Raw genomic sequence first — 15,913 nt, 5'->3', positions numbered from 1 at the left:
TGCATGTATATGAACTTAACAAAACGTGTTTAATGTAACTTGGATTATACATCACCAAATAAATAAAGTCATTAATAGTTACTATAAGTATAATGTATTTACTTCCACAGTTCTATTCTCCCTTTCCTCCTCTCCATTGTGCTGAAGCAGAGTAAACAGAGCTCCTCATACTCTGAGAGAGACTCACCAGATGGAGACATGGAATCACCTGACGATGTGGACTTCCTGTCCTGCAAGCTAAGGTTGCAAGCCGACGCCCGCATGGCACTGGCCCTGGCACAGCCAATGGCTCGGATGCAGGTGCAACTTGAGCGCCAGTATAAATCTCCTCTTGCTGACCTGGTAAGCTCCTCTCATCTCTCCGATGTTTACCTTTTACACATCCACTCATCATCACCTTGTCAACTATGAGTTTTTTCTTCCTGTGAATTTTTTTCTTTTGCTTTTAGAATCCACAGGTATATGGAAGGCTTGTGTGTATTTGTCTTCCTGATTCCTGGCTTGTACCAAAAAACCTAACCCTTGTCTACCAGTTACCACATCTTAGTGCATCTTTGGCAAAACGGGGTGTACGACCAACCGACCTACAAGACATGTCACTGGGACAACTTCAGGTCATTGTAAATGACCTACACTCACAGATTGAGGGTAAGCCAACTAGCAAAGAAAGCCAGTTTACAACACTCACACCAAGGACTTGATCCTTTCCTTTGGATATCTTATAGACACTGCAAAGCTCATGTGACCTCAACTATGACACTTTATAGCCTAAAACTTGCATTCTCATTTACTCAAATGCAATCGTGCACCCAGTGGAAACAGTTGATGAATATATAAACCATTGGCATCAATACATATTGTCGCCTGACTACCTTGTGTGGTGAACACCGTAGGGTAGCACAGATGACCAAACGAGCTGTTACTCCGAGGCGTTCAATCAAATGGCGGATAATATGCGTGGGGGAGTAAGAGGGAGAGGGGAAACCGAAGTCTTACCTGAACGGCTTCCACTCGATGACTTCAACCCTGCAATAATTCAGCTCAAACAACCCAGGTTTAAAATGTGCAAACCCTGCAACCTTGCAACCTGCCTGCAAACCAACCTGCAACCAACATGCAAACCCTGCAAACCTTCCAACAGGTTTAATGAAAATAAATGCCAGCAAACAAAGAAAATGCACGATGAACTACACTACCGGTCAAAAGTTTTAGAACACCTCAATTTTTCCAGTTTTTATTGAAATTTACGCAGTTTAATGTCCAGTGAATAACCTGAAATGGTACAAAGGAAAGCAGTAAAGTGCTCGAGATTTAAAAAAAGTTTAGGTTAGCAAAAACGGTAAAATAATGTAAATTGCACAGTTATATTGTAAAAAAAGGCCTTCTTCAGGGAACAATAAATGGTTTAACAACTTACAGCTGTTCTGCAGCAATGCAAGCAAATTAAGCCTTGAAAGTTGATGCAAACAATTCCTACAGGTGTCCCAACCTCTGCTGATTACTTGATTACAAACCCCCAGTCTGTATGAAAGCAGTATTGGAATAGGCTTTTATTACACCCTCTGCAGCATTATTTCGACAATATTGCACTGCAGAACCACCTTTAGAGGCCATTTTACCCGCAGAGCAGTGGTTGGCCTTTTTTGGGCACCATGGTCCCCTTTTTGAAGCAATGTTTTATGGCTGGATGCCCTTCCTGCCGCCAAACTTGTTTGTCACCTCTTGCAACACACAGGGAATTACCAGTGAGCTGGTACTCAATTTGCTGACCTCAGAAGGATGACAAATATTGCACTGCAGGAAGTAGTATATTGGAAACTGGAGGAAACTCTGACAGGAAGAGGTCTGGCAGACCCAAAGCCACAACAGAATCAGAAGACAAGTTTCTGAGAGTCAACAGCTTGCGTGATAGGCGGCTCACAGGACAACAGCTTCAAGCACAGCTTAACACTGGTCGAAGTAAGCAAGTCTCAGTTTCAACTGTGAAGAGAAGATTTCGAGCTGTAGGTTTGACAGGTCGAGTGGCAGTAAGAAAGCCATTGCTAAGATGGCAAAATAATAAAAAGAGGCTTGCCTGGGCCATGAAGCACCATGAAGCCAGTGGACTACTGAAGACTGGAAGAAGGTCTTATGGACCGATGAATCAAAATTTGAAATCTTTGGTTCATCACGCAGGGTTTTTGTACGCCGTCGAGTAGGCAAAAGGATGGTTCCTCAGTGTGTGACACCAACTGTCAAACATGGAGGAGGAGGCGTGATGGTCTGGGGCTCTTTTGCTGGATCCAGAGTCAGCAACTTGCACAGAGTGACTGGCACCCTGAACCAAAAGGGCTACCACAGCATTTTGCCGCGCCATGCAATACCCTCTGGTATATGCCTAGTTGGTCAGGGGTTCATCCTACAGCAAGATAATGACCCTAAACACACCTCCAGGCTATGTCAAAACTACCTTCGAGGAAAAGAACAAGACGGTAGGCTTCAAATCATGGATTGGCCAGCACAGTCTCCAGACTTAAACCCCATCAAGCTGGTTTGGGATGAACTGGACAGAAGGGTGAAAGCAAAGCAACGTACAAGTGCAACACATTTGTGGGAACTTCTACAACAGTGTTGGGAAGAACTTCCCTAACATTATTTGATTTCCATTGTAGAAAGAATGCCACGAGTGTGTTCTGCGGTTCTATCTGCAAATGGTGGCTACTTTTCTGAGTCAAAATTTTAAATTAAATTTTGTTAAACCAAATGATTCTATGATTTCTTTTTTTATCTCCAATTGTTTATTTGTTCTATGCTTTATTTCAGAGTACATTGAGACATTAAACTGCGTAAATTTCAATAAAAACTGGAAAAATTGAGGTGTTCTAAAACTTTTGACCGGAAGTGTAAGTTCCTAATTTGGAGTGCTCTCACAACCAGACTCGTATACAGACAATGGGATAAAATAACTTGAAAACAAATGTGTAATTTATGTAGGGGACTCAACTCAAATCGGCTGGTGGGGTATCGTCAGGGGTCATCAAAATCGTCCTGGGCATTGGCGGGAACCGCGTGCTCGTTGGTGGGAACTGCCCGTTCGTTGGCGGGAACCTCTCGTCCATTGGCGGGAACCGCTCGTTCATTGGCGGAACCCAGGCCTCACTGTGTGTCGCACTGCAGCGAGCCAGTAGCGCTCGTCCACCCATTGCTCTTGCTTGGAAAGCGGCGGCTCTTCCTCCTCACGACCACCAGCAAGATATCGGCGCACGGCTGCCCGCAATGAGATCCAAAATTGGAGAAGAACCAGAAGGGCGTTGATGCGGAGAGAGATAAAAATGCGATCATTCACCAACACAGTTCAAAACGAGCAGGCGCAAGAGGGAATCGGTTAGAGCGAGGAGCCAAGGAGAGGAGAACAGAGAATGTCCGCTAGCACATCAATCCAAGAAGAAGACTAGAGCGAAGAGAGAAAATGTCCGGTAGCGCGTTGTTTTATCACCCAGGCTCTGCCCAGTGGGCACACGACGTTGTTTCAACGTCGAATAACGGTTGGAATGAGGTCGCGACGTCGGACAACCAAAAACCACATTAATACCTACATCAAAACCCGACAGTCATTCAACGTTGTTTCACCGTTGGCAACTTGGCTTGATTTTTTAATCGAATAAATGACATTGTTGTGACATTGTATCAACGTTTATTCGACGTTTATTCGACGTTGGAAAAATGACGTTGATCCAATTTGCAAATCCAACTCGTTTTCAACCTCGGGTCCACGTCGAATCTTGACGTTCATTCAACGTGGATCCAATGTCTGTGTGCCTACTGGGTGACGTCATCTGCGGTGCTTCACCATTCAGCGAGTCACTCCCTACCAGTCCTTTCCTGCTCCTATCAGCAAGTCCCATCTTACCCCGGTCTTGTGCCAATCAAAACCCTGACCAATCATGGCTCCTCGGGCGTGGCCTCAGCCTGCCCAACCTGTGCGCTTCCCAAGTCAATGTAATTAGCGGCAGCGCTCAATGTCCTGGCCTCTGGTAGGTTTTTAATTAGAGTGTTAAAATGTGAGATTTTTGCTGGTGTCTGGTGTGGTGCCAAAAGGGACATAGGAAATAAATTACAGAGGTAACGACATACAAGGAATGGATTAGCCATAATCCCTGAGCTAATTAACATACCCCACTCCTCATAATGGGGAGGAAGATACACCTTACATGACATCTGGGCTAAACAAATTCCCTACTTATTACATGGTGGGTGGTTCTTCTTCTTCACGACAATCGGCGCAGGCTAATCTATACAAATCTACCTGGACTAAAGTATCCCTACCCCCACAAACGTTACAATATTCACTATTACTCGTAGATCTCCTCGGGACTGATGAGATACCTTTAGAGGTATGTGCACTCACCTTGGAGTTGTCTAGCCTGGATTTAAATCTTGACCAAGATACAAAATGTCATCCTGGTATTTCACATGCAGGATGATGTATGTGGTATCCATCAGAAGGACGTGAAGCCAGTAGTAGTAGTAGTAGTAGTAGTAGTAGTTATCTTAGCAATAGTAGCAATAATAGTCGTAGTCGTAGCAGCAGCAGCAGCAGCAGTAGCACTAGTAGTAGTATGAGCAATAATAGTAGTAGCAGTAGTAGTCGTAGTAATAGCAGCAGCAGTAGTGTAATTTATAGGATTTCTTTTTTCTACACGAATGCTGTGGAGCTTGGTCAGGCCCCTTCAGGAGATAACCATGTGGTTTAAGCTGCTCGAAAACCCAAATCTCAATGAAGGCTGGCAAGATATTTATGAACCAATAGCAAGGCAGCACTTTGGTATGACTTGAACTGGTCCAAACTGGATGGGTGTTTTTTGGGAGACACCATGTCCTTACTGGATGGTCTTTGGCTCCATATGGGAGCTCATCCGCCCTTTGACAGGTGTTGCTTTTGGTTTTGGCAGGGTGTCGCAGTCACACTCTCCACTAGCTAAGCCAATGAGGGGTGTCGGTTTAGTCGCCGACAACCCGACCATACGGCAGGTAGCACTGGGTTACATGTTACCAGTGGCAGTCCCAAAAGACTGACCTGACCTAAAAGGGCGACTGACCTGTTTCTGACCTGACTGTGTAGGGCCTCGTAACTTCAATCATTCTGAGCACGCAGCCACTGCCTGTCATGTTTTCCTTACAAATGTCTGCGGTCTGGGTTTCTGTTTTCTTATGAGGTGTGGACAATTATTCCCACTGTAAATCCAGAGAGAAGGCATCTATGGTGGAGAGGGAATATAATGATATCCCTTGGGAGTGATCCCTCCTTGAAGGCCTATCACATAGGCGTCTTCTCAAGATTGTCTAGATGTGTCTTACTATAGGTGCAATCCATGTAAATCCACATTAGAGTGCATCTCTGCTTTTTACACAATGATCCTTCCTACCTGGTATAACTTGGGAGCATGTTTCCAGAAGATGACAACTGCTTTGCGGAACCCATGACAAGTGCTAGTCCACCATAATCCCAAAGTTAGGAAAGTGTGTTACCTGCTGGAGTTTGAAACTATCAAATAGGAGAGGAGGTATATTATTTTCATCCTTCTTGCAGCTCAGCATCAAGCTCTTGCACATTGATGGCTCATATATGACTTTGTTGACACTTGCCCATTTGGAGGTATTTTGGATTCATACCACAATATTGGTGATAAAAAACGAACTCTTTATTTACAATTTACAAAATTTAGCCAAATTATCCACATTACCTTAAACCTATCCTTAACAAAGCACATACACAAGAGCACCAGTTCACCAAAATGCATTGCATCAAAATCTCTGAATTCTGAAATGAGGGCAGCAGCCACATTGAGACGACGGTGTATCGACCATGTGATGGTCCACGTGGCAATGCAGTGAGCAGTAGAGGCAGTTGTAAACTGATTTAGAATGAAGGCAATTGTGAAACAGGTGATGAAACATTAGTAGAAGAACACTTCTGTCTCACATCCCTGCAGGTATTCACCCGTGCAATCAATGGGCTGACAAAACCACACAAGCGCTGTTGGAGTAGCGCACTCCAAACGAGGATGTCCCGATTAGCTGTTTAATCGGCCGCATGGAAACTGGAGTTCTGATGAACGCTGAGCTTCCGGGAAGGTCCTCATTTTGAAAAGCTTCCAGGAAGGTCCTCATTTTGAAGGTGAAATTGCCCTGAGCAGGAGACAATGTGAGGGACCTCGACAACCTCTCCTCTGATCTGCTCAATCTATTGCTCAATGTTTTTTACTCAGGTCTGGTTCGCTCGCGACTTTTATAAGCTCCGTGACGAGAACGCTCTCATCTCTCACTTGGGTTAAAGATATGGCTGCCCTTGGCCTACAAGACTTCCAATAAAACCTCGTGTTTAAGTGCCTTAGTCCCTACAGACAGCCTTTGGCTTGAAGGTGATGTAAAAGAGCTGTGACGTGTTGGGCAGACTACCGGTACTTAGGGAATCTTTCGTTGCTTCTCTTGGTGAATCTAGCTGCAATGGTCTTTTCCCCTGATAATCTGTCTTATCCTCTACTTTTATATGTTAGGTACCTTAAAATTAAAGCTTGGGTACATCAGGTACTCCACCCTTTCCTTGAAGCCTGTTCAGAGCGTACCGCCACCTATTTCAGATGAGCTTCTCTTTGTGTTCCTGCTCATACCTGCCTGGTTTTGCACGAGATTCCACGAGAGAGCACTCCATTCATGCACTGACCTGCTAATCCATGTTCTCCTTGGTCTTTAGTTTTTCAGAAAGTGTGAAAATAAGGAACTTCTTTTTCGGATTTTTTTTAGTGTTGGGGCCGGCTCGGCCAGGGGCCGGCTCGTGTCGTTTTTTCCTCGATGTTGCTCTGTGGAATGAACAATTCCATTGCTTGTTGCAGTTGTTTTTCATATGATTGTAGAGCATCAAGAACATTCCCAGAAAGGTGAGAATACATTGGGGTCAGGACAAGTTAGCTCCTCGTACTCCAATCAGCGTTTTCCTCCTTTTTATACCAGAATGTGTAGGAGTGTACCCTATCATTAAACAATTTGATGTTAAAATTTTCAAGGACAGTCACTGTACCAATTGTGTTCTGCATCTAGGCCTTCCCTCACAGATCAGTCAGAATGAAGTTCAGAATATCGTCCTCTCTGGCAGGTTAATTGACAATTTGGTATAGTCCACGTGAAAAGGCAAGAATATCAGTGAATCCTTCTTAGGGCTAGGGTCTTATCCTGTCAGGTTGGGTCTTATCCCAACCGAATTGTACATCACTGCCACGTCATACAGCTTGTCAAGTGGACATTGAAGAACCCAGATAAAATTGGATTTGTGGCATTCAGGGTTTTGGTTATTTTGACATTATTGTCATTTCTATAATTGTGTACTGCAGGCCCAGATATAACTAATCTACCATATAAAACACAATGTGTGTGTGTGTGTGTGTGTGTGTGTGTGTGTGTGTGTGTGTGTGTGTGTGTGTGTGTGTGTGTTGTGTGTCCAATGTGTGCAGTGTGTGTGTGTGTATGTGTGTGTGTGTGTGTTTCCAATGTGTGTGTGTGTGTGTGTTTGTGTGTGTGTGTGTGTGTGTGTGTGTGTGTGTTGTGTGTCCAATGTGTGCAATGTGTGTGTGTGTGTGTGTGTGTGTGTGTGTGTGTGTGTGTGTGTGTGTGTGTGTGTGTGTGTGTGTGTGTGTCCCTTCATAAGGGTAGGTTTTAAAGGCTTTGAGTGGTGCTTTAGGAGGGATTTGAGCAGGGAGGTTTAAGGGGCAATATTTGAGCATGACTGTGTGTCCACCGGTTAAAAGACCTAAAAGACGCTGGGGACCAAAAATACCCCAAGGACCCAGAAGACCCGAAAGACCCAATGGACCCCCAAACTCAAAATACCCAAAGACCCAAAATAACCTGTAGACTGTTAAAGACACAAAAGATAATGAAGACCGAGAAGACCCCAATGACCCAGAAGACCCCAAGGACTCTGAAGACCCAAAATACCACGAAGACCCAAAATACCCCAAAGACCCAAAGGATCCCAAAGACCCAATGGACCCCATAGACCCAAAAGACCACGAGGATCCAAAATATCCAAGTATCCGTAAAGTTAAAAAAAATAAAACATCAATCGATATCTAGCATTTGAAAATTGTAATTTCTATAACTTTATTCTGTGAAATAAAAATCTCAATGAAAATTTACGAAAATACCGTGAATTTGTCTGTAAAATAAATAAATAACGTAAATTGCTGTCCAGCAGCAGGTCGGGGAGGCTTGCCGATAAATCATAAAGCCTCCATTTATTATGTACCTATGTACGAAGCACTGTTTGTTATTGCTTACACAATGTGTGAGCATACCCAACTAGTACATAATATACTTCAAGAACACCCATTGGGCAGAGAGGCTGCAAGCCCAGAGTGCAGAGGATGCATTGGAGTTGATACACAACAGCAACAAGAACATGTATATTCCGCTTTGTTACACTAGTTAGCCAAAGGAGTTCATCGTCATTATCGTCGTATTTTGAGGATTTTGGATGCCAGTGTCTTCCTTGACTCATACAATGATCTGACCGCCAGTTTGGTTATTATGATCTCTCCATGTGGCAATGTAATAACAAACAATTTTCACAAGACCCTCTATGATTAGTCAAGTTAAAATAAGCAGAGTTGGCTGACTACCATTGCCTTTAGCTTGGAGTACTCTAATATTGAAGCAGAGTCTTCTAATCTGACCAATCTAGCCATATATTTTTTATGATCATCTACTGGAAGAATTTCAGTCCCTTGAACTTCTGAACCTGCACATCAGTCATGACCTGTCATGGACAGACTGGACTCAACAGCAAGTCCTCAACATTAAAGCTGGACTGCAAAACCAGCTGTGGACTGAGCATTGTGTCAAATCATTGGTATCTTCCACAGAGAGGAAGAAACACAGGACCTGCTGCTCTCTCATTGCAGACAGGTTATGGCCTTTAGAGATTATACTGCCTCTATTTTGGTGCCATTCCCTCTGCTTTCCATCCCTTCCCAGTCTCTCCAGTTTGCACTCATTCTTCCAATAATCCCCTCCTTGTGAAACTCCAAAAATAATCTCCTTTATTCCTTTTTTCTTCTATTTGTTGAGCACCTTCTTCATTCTGTTAATACCAATCTTGACTCCAGGGCTTCAAGCCCGCAGAAAACCACCATCTCAGGACCTTACCCATTATCATCTGTTCTATCCCAATCAACACTCCCCAAACCCACCCTTTTACTTGCAGGTTAAAATATTGTCACGGCAGATGGGTCCGTTAACACTGACTGTCTGGGCCAGATGGTCTAAGACCCTTGCGAATGACCAAAACAATGTTAGGATTTACTGCGTTCTTTTAATTATTATTTATTATTCATCAAGGATCATTCAATCCATGCCAAACCTGACGGTGGAACATGTGTGGAAAGCGAAAAGGAAGAAAAACGTGTCTTGCAATCGAAATGGTTCATTACAAAACAATACAGGGATAAGGAAGGCCAAGACTCTATGATGTATAAACGGGACAAACCAAGTGGTCAACAGACACAAATATGGATGAGGGAACACCCAGTCTTATGTTCAGACGAACTAAATAAACCCACTAATGGCACCAAATACCAGACTCAACCAAGAAACAAAGGGGCAGGTGAGGACTTCAACCAAGTATGAGGTCTCTCTCCACCACAATGGTGTCGTGCAGGATGGTAATGGTTACAGCAAGCAGGATGAAAGTGAGAGGAAGACGAGAGGCTACAATGCTAGGGATATTGTGTCCTCAGTCTCTCAAAAGCTCCTTTCAATACCGGGTGAAACAGAGGAGAGAGAAAAAGTGTGTAAGAGAGATGGTGACTCTTAAAAGTCCAAGGTCCAACTCCAGCTGGCACAGTCATGGCCTTTGTGACCGCTGGGACCGACTTTGTGGATTGCGGGTCTTGACATTGGCTGTCCACTGCCTATGGGCGTTGCCATCTTCCAGGCCACCCCGTCCTGTTGGATGGCCCCTCACCAAAATTGTTCTACCCTCAACCAGAGCTCCACAGCTCAAATTACCGCAATGGCTTGTGGTGTGCTTGGCAAACAGCCCATGATGAGTTTCTTTAAAGTGTAAAGTGCTTTCTGTGTGTCTTGTCAGGTGTCGCAAGTCCTACACATAGCCTCACCTGTTTACATGAGGCCTTACACACCAATCTTACCCTATCTTATCTCAAGGTTTACACTCACGGCCTCCTGGGTGCATGCTTAACAAGACAATTTAACTCCGCCAGGTATCCTGATACAAGAGTACCTTACTCGATCACATACCATACTATTCTGTACACAGCCTATCTATGGACTTCCCCACAACCCTTCTACTTACCTCGTGTTTCACCACCAGGATCAGCTTTTATTGGAATGATCCCTGGGAAAACGTAACAGTAGTAGGAACGCAGTGACAATGAATAGATCGTTTCAGAATTTACGGAGGTCTTAGACCTCCAACTCAGAGCGGTCTGTGTTAACGCACCATCTGACGCAACAACCGGTGTCAGGAGTGGAATTCGAGCTCCACACAACTGCAGTCAGGATTGGGATTCAAACTCCACACAACTCATTCAAACTCCAAAACAAGATTTTAATGTCGTCTTCCTTCTCCTCTCTCCTTTTGTTCATTGAGCTCCTAGTTTGTTACGTCCACGTGTTGCCTCACGAGCTGTCAGTGTGTTGCCTTCTACCCTCTGTTACTTTGCGCTTTCTTTAGACGACATTGTATCGACAAATCACTCGAATAAGCAATAACCTGAGGTTTTTACAGAGCTCGGTTTGTTGCTGGCTTGTCAAAAGGATGCCAAACTAGCCATTCTGCTTGCACTCGTCTGATGAAAAGGAATGCCACAGTGTTTCCTCAGAATTAAGATTTTAGCCAGTAATACGTAGTCTTTAGATCAAATGGGATATGTTGCCAGGTGTCCGATGGGCGATATATGGGCAGTGCACATGATATGCCAAATGGTCTCTTTCTTTTTCTTTGCAGTATACCTTTAAATTACAGCATTTTGCTGATTACAATCGTACCATTTCCCATCATCAGGGCTGAGTGAAGAGCTGGTGAGGTTGCTATTGGTGAGAGACGAGCTACACATGGAACAGGATGCCATGCTGGTGGACATTGAAGATCTCACCCGGTAAGCCCGATCTTTACAGCACTCGGTGAAACGTTCGTCTGACAGCATGGTTCAGAGGTTATCTTGCCTGGGATATATTATCGACCCAAATGTAAGCTCTTGGTTTGGTGCTTCACAGAAAAGGGGATTGCATCAATCACAGAAAAGGGTATTGCATCAATGAGTGTGGATTGGTCATCAGGAGACCTGTCTGCGAGCAGAATCTGGTGGATGTTAAAGATCCCACTGCATTTTCAGCGAAGTTTAGGCGAGTAAGTGATGGCACCGTGAACAAATTCCTGCCCTAATGTGCAGGGGCCATAGAGCAGCAGCAGCACAGCGGCTCCTCAGTACTTATGCAACCAGCAGGTCAAAATTTGTAATTGAACTCCGGTCCAAAATGCAATTGCTAATGCCATCAGAACCTTCCTACTGTCCCTCCAATGTTTCAAATGTTCCTAGATTTTCTTGTTCACATTAACATGGCCCTTCCTTGCAAATGAAGACGTGTCCTCCAAAGTACTGTATATTGAAACTGATTGAGATTATTGTGATCATGATCTCTTTATTGATGCCATTGATGAACCCAAATGTGACCCAAAAGGCCAATCCTCGAATAGCAGGCTCGCTGTTGGGAGCACACAAAAACCCTTCGTATCTTTGCTGCCTCTCGTATTCGATAGCATTCTCATGAGTTTCCAAAGCACAGATGTGCTCAGGAGACATGCCAATTTCCATGATTCCATATACATCATCAGGTCCTCCTTTCTGGATCTTTGCCCCTCTTTGAGCATTGTCGTCAAGACATCCTTGAAGCACTTTCTCAGGCTACTTTGTGGTCTCCTCCAAGAAGCAAATTTAGCAAAGACTTGCTTTGGAACTCGGTCCCTGGTCATCTGTCTACGCAACATGCGATCTCACCTCAGTTGGCCCATGATATTATAGCCTCAATGCTGCACGTGGAGAAGCCTGATCGACAACAGCGTGGGGGAATCTGCTTTCTCATCTGATATAAAGAATGGAGTCCAGGAAGCACTCAAGATCAATCATATTCCTTCTGTAGAGTGCATGACTCATATCCCTACGGCACTCCCTATTGTTGTACAGCCAAGCAAATGTTTCTCTTTCTATTTGATGTACTATTCTATCAAACTATTTCTTGTCCACCCCGAGAGGATGATGATGAGGTGCCAAGATCACAGGCAGCATTTGATGACATCACAGGCTTCTTTAGCTTCTTTCTTCGCACCTTCATGAATGTGTTGGCGATAGTTGCATGTTCATTACTGCAAATTGGAGCTAAGAAATCAACATGTCTTTCACTAATCCCAAAGGGAAGCTTGGACTAGTTCCCCAGTGGCTGATGGAAGCAATAACCGACTCTATGGACACACTTTTCACTGCCTTTTGCTTTCTAGATACATGATGCCCCACCTGTCGAAGTGAACTGATTTAGTCACGTCAGATCCTGCCTTCTGAGCTTGTCGACGGCATACCAACTTCAGATGCATCAAAATTGTTGGGGAATAACTTCCCTTCCACTTCACCCACCCACCACCTTCTCTGAATGACCAAGATCTAGGATGTGATTCGTCCAAACTCCGGCCTCCTACTGTTCTTCTTCCCAATCATCCTGCAGAGGGAAGTGGGTTCACCACGGTGCCATTTAAACCCTCCGGCCAGCTGGTTGTCAGTCACCATTAACTGCTTTTCCGCTTTGCATCACGCAAAGGTAAGTGATGGATTTTACAAATGCAACAGGGAGTCTCTGCTAGAAAATTGTCCATTGCTTGAGTGAAGTTCTTGTTTATTCTCAACGCAAGACGGGGGCCAAATCTTCCCCATTCTTCCCTGCTGCCCGGATTTGTCATGGCAATGCAGTCACTGTCAGAGTGCCGATCAGTCCCCATGGAGTGGCCCTTTCCATATTGTCTCTGTCTCTTCTCTCTCTCTCTCTGACTCTGTCGTGGGCCTGACTTCTTGAAGACGGAGGAAACGCCATCCTGAATGTGGGGCATCTCTGGGTCGCTCCTGCAAGATCGATCAGCCTTCTCCATTCCACGGGCTTGTTCAAGAGAACTGTCCGGGGCTATACCACAACAACCTTGTCTAAATTATCTCCATATTATGAGTTCCCTTTCATATATCTCAGAGGCAACAGGAGGCCATTGCAAGCCTGCACAGTGGTTGCCAACCCATGTTAGTTTGTCCGTACTTTATCCTTTTTCAATGCTGAGCATCAAGCAAGGGAACAGGGCATACCATTTTAAAATCTTTGGTGGCATGGGCTTCGAACCACCAACCTCCCAGACTCAGACCGGATGCTCTAACCATTAGACCACCAAGTCTGGTAAATATTAATTTATTCCGACAAGTGGTGCAAGGTAAAAATAGTTTAGAGTTACAAAAAGATAGCACTGGTCAGCAATTGGGAAACCTGGTCAGCGAAACATTGTTCTTTAGCAAACAAATGGTTGGGTCAACACGAGATCAGAATGGATGAATGATTTGTATGGATTTGTAGCTGAACACAAATCCTTTTCTTACCATCCTGTTAACAAGTGTTGTATCCCACAGACATGCCGAGAACCAGTACAAATTTTTGGAGGAAAAAAGCAAGTGAAGATCTGGCTCTCGCACTCTGGCTCTGCAACTCGCCCGCCTGTCTCACTCATTTTTTCCCATCGCCACTCACTTCCCAAAATGGTTTAACACTTTCCTGTTATTCCACTTGCTTTTCTACTTCCGAACCTACTTGCATTATCCCACTCACTTCCGCAGCCACCAGCCAGCGTCCACCGCCTGTCCCATTCGACACCTTTTTAGCTCTGTCTGGCTATAGGTGTTGAGTAAGAAAAAGGAGTGGTGAGTGGCTCACTAGGAAATAAACATCCGGTAATAAGACTGGATTGGGATGTGCAGTGGGGTAAGGCAATGGGAATGGGAAATGGCAAAGTACCCTCAGCAATTGGGGACAAGTGAACAGCAAAGGAGGATACTCCTCGATGTGGTGACCTGGAGGCCACAGGTAATCACACTTGACCAGCGATGTGCAAGGGTGAGCAATTGAATAGATGATCACCCGAGATGTGGAAACAAAAAAAACCTCAACCACATCATGCACCCTTGTATTATAAACACACACGAGACCGATTATTAGCTTGGACACAGGGAAGTGAGATCCTCACTCTGCGTTCCAAATGAATGTCTATCCTCCGCCATTTGGCCACATATCATTTCCTCGAAACCCCCCAAGTTCCTGACAATTTGGCTTGCTCCATTTTGTGCTGACATTCTCGGATAACAAACTCTCAGATCCATGAAAGGCTGAATATTCATTCTCTTTGGTCTAATATCCCTCCTTCATCCTTCACCTGTTTGTTTATTTGCTTTACATCGACCCCATTCGATATTCATTTTTCCACTAATTTAAAACTCCCCCTACTCCCTGTCCACATCCCCTTCCTATGTCTCCCTCAACCAAATCGCCCGTCCCCAACATTTACCACCTGCCATAAAAATACCATGCCATTGCCACAAAACCAAGAACTTGTTTTGCATTTGACATTCATATAATGTACATGCCATGTATTTTAATTTTAATATTCCATGCTTTGTAAGCAGTACTCTGTAAATAAAGCTGTTATCTGAGATGACATTTGTTGTGGCGTACATATTCTCTCCCTCCCCTCTTCCTCTCTCACTTCTCTCTCCCTTCCCTCCCTCTCCTCTCTCTCACTCCTCTCTCTCACTCTCTCACTCCTCTCCTCTCTCTCCCTTCCCTCCCTCTCTCTCCTCTCTCTCACTTCTCTCTCTCTCCCTTCCCTCCCTCTCTCTCACTCCTCTCTCTCTCCCTTCCCTCCCTCTCCTCTCTCTCACTCTTCTCTCTCTCCCTTCCCTCCCTCTCCTCTCTCTCTCACTCCTCTCTCTCCCTTCCCTCCCTCTCCTCTCTCTCTCACTCCTCTCTCTCCCTTCCCTCCCTCTCCTCTCTCACTCCTCTCTCTCACTCCTCTCCTCTCTCTCCCTTCCCTCCCTCTCCTCTCTCTCACTTCTCTCTCTCTCCCTCTCCTCTCTCTCACTCTTCTGTCTCTCCCTTCCCTCCCTCTCCTCTCTCTCTCTCCTCTCTCTCTTCCCTCCCTCTCCTCTCTCTCATTCTTCTCTCTCTCCCTTCCCTCCCTCTCCCTTCCCTCCCTCTCTCTCACTCTTCTCTCTCTCCCTTCCCTCCCTCTCCTCTCTCTCTCACTCTTTTCTCTCTCTCCCTTCCCTCCCTCTCCTCTCTCTCTCACTCCTCTCTATCTCCCCTTCCCTCCCTCTCCTCTCTCTCTCACTCCTCTCTATCTCCCCTTCCCTCCCTCTCCTCTCTCTCTCCTTTCCCTCTCCTCTCTCACTCCTCTCTCTCTCTCTCCCTTCCCTCCCTCTCCTCTCTCTCACTCTTCTCTCTCTCCCTTCCCTCCCTCTCCTCTCTCACTCCTCTCTCTCCCTTCCCTCTCTCTCTCCTCTCTCTCACTCCTCTCTCTCTCCTCTCTCTCTCCTCTCTCCATCATCTCTCTCTCCTCTCTCCATCATCTCGATCTCCTCTCTCTCTCATTCTTATTTACAGGTTTGACAAACTTATTCACATGTTAAAGGGTGAAATTCATTGTTGTGAAGTCTTTGGTTACAGTATGAATACTCAATATCCACTCGTCTAGACAAATAATAACCAGAACAGAACAGAAGCGTTGCACTCTTAAAATGAATTATTCATGTAAAATGAAATTCTTTTGGCTTCATTCACAAAA

The 15,913-nt window shown here is 44.9% G+C and overlaps 1 protein-coding gene across 2 annotated transcripts in view; it reads left to right on the top strand.

Moving 5' to 3' along the window:
* LOC137432886 (IQCJ-SCHIP1 readthrough transcript protein-like) overlaps positions 1–14,788 on the top strand; it is a 406,244-nt gene extending 391,456 nt beyond the window's left edge. The window contains exons 10-13 of one of the 2 annotated variants that reach the window (XM_078783701.1): positions 151–342; positions 534–648; positions 11,060–11,153; positions 13,710–14,788. In XM_078783701.1, the coding sequence (XP_078639827.1) occupies positions 151–342; positions 534–648; positions 11,060–11,153; positions 13,710–13,755 (447 nt within the window). In that variant the 3' untranslated portion in view covers positions 13,756–14,788. Of the gene's footprint in view, positions 1–147; positions 343–533; positions 649–11,059; positions 11,154–13,709 lie in introns of both variants that reach the window. The other variant, XM_078783702.1, reaches the window with a different exon arrangement.
* The last annotated feature ends 1,125 nt before the right edge of the window (positions 14,789–15,913 follow it).

The sequence above is a fragment of the Myxine glutinosa genome, chromosome 8, assembly GCF_964187855.1.
Source record: "Myxine glutinosa chromosome 8, kmMyxGlut1.1, whole genome shotgun sequence".
In the NCBI taxonomy this organism is placed as follows: Eukaryota; Metazoa; Chordata; class Myxini; order Myxiniformes; family Myxinidae; genus Myxine; species Myxine glutinosa.
Note: the sequence above shows the minus strand (reverse complement) of the source record. Positions and strands in the feature narration are given on the sequence as shown.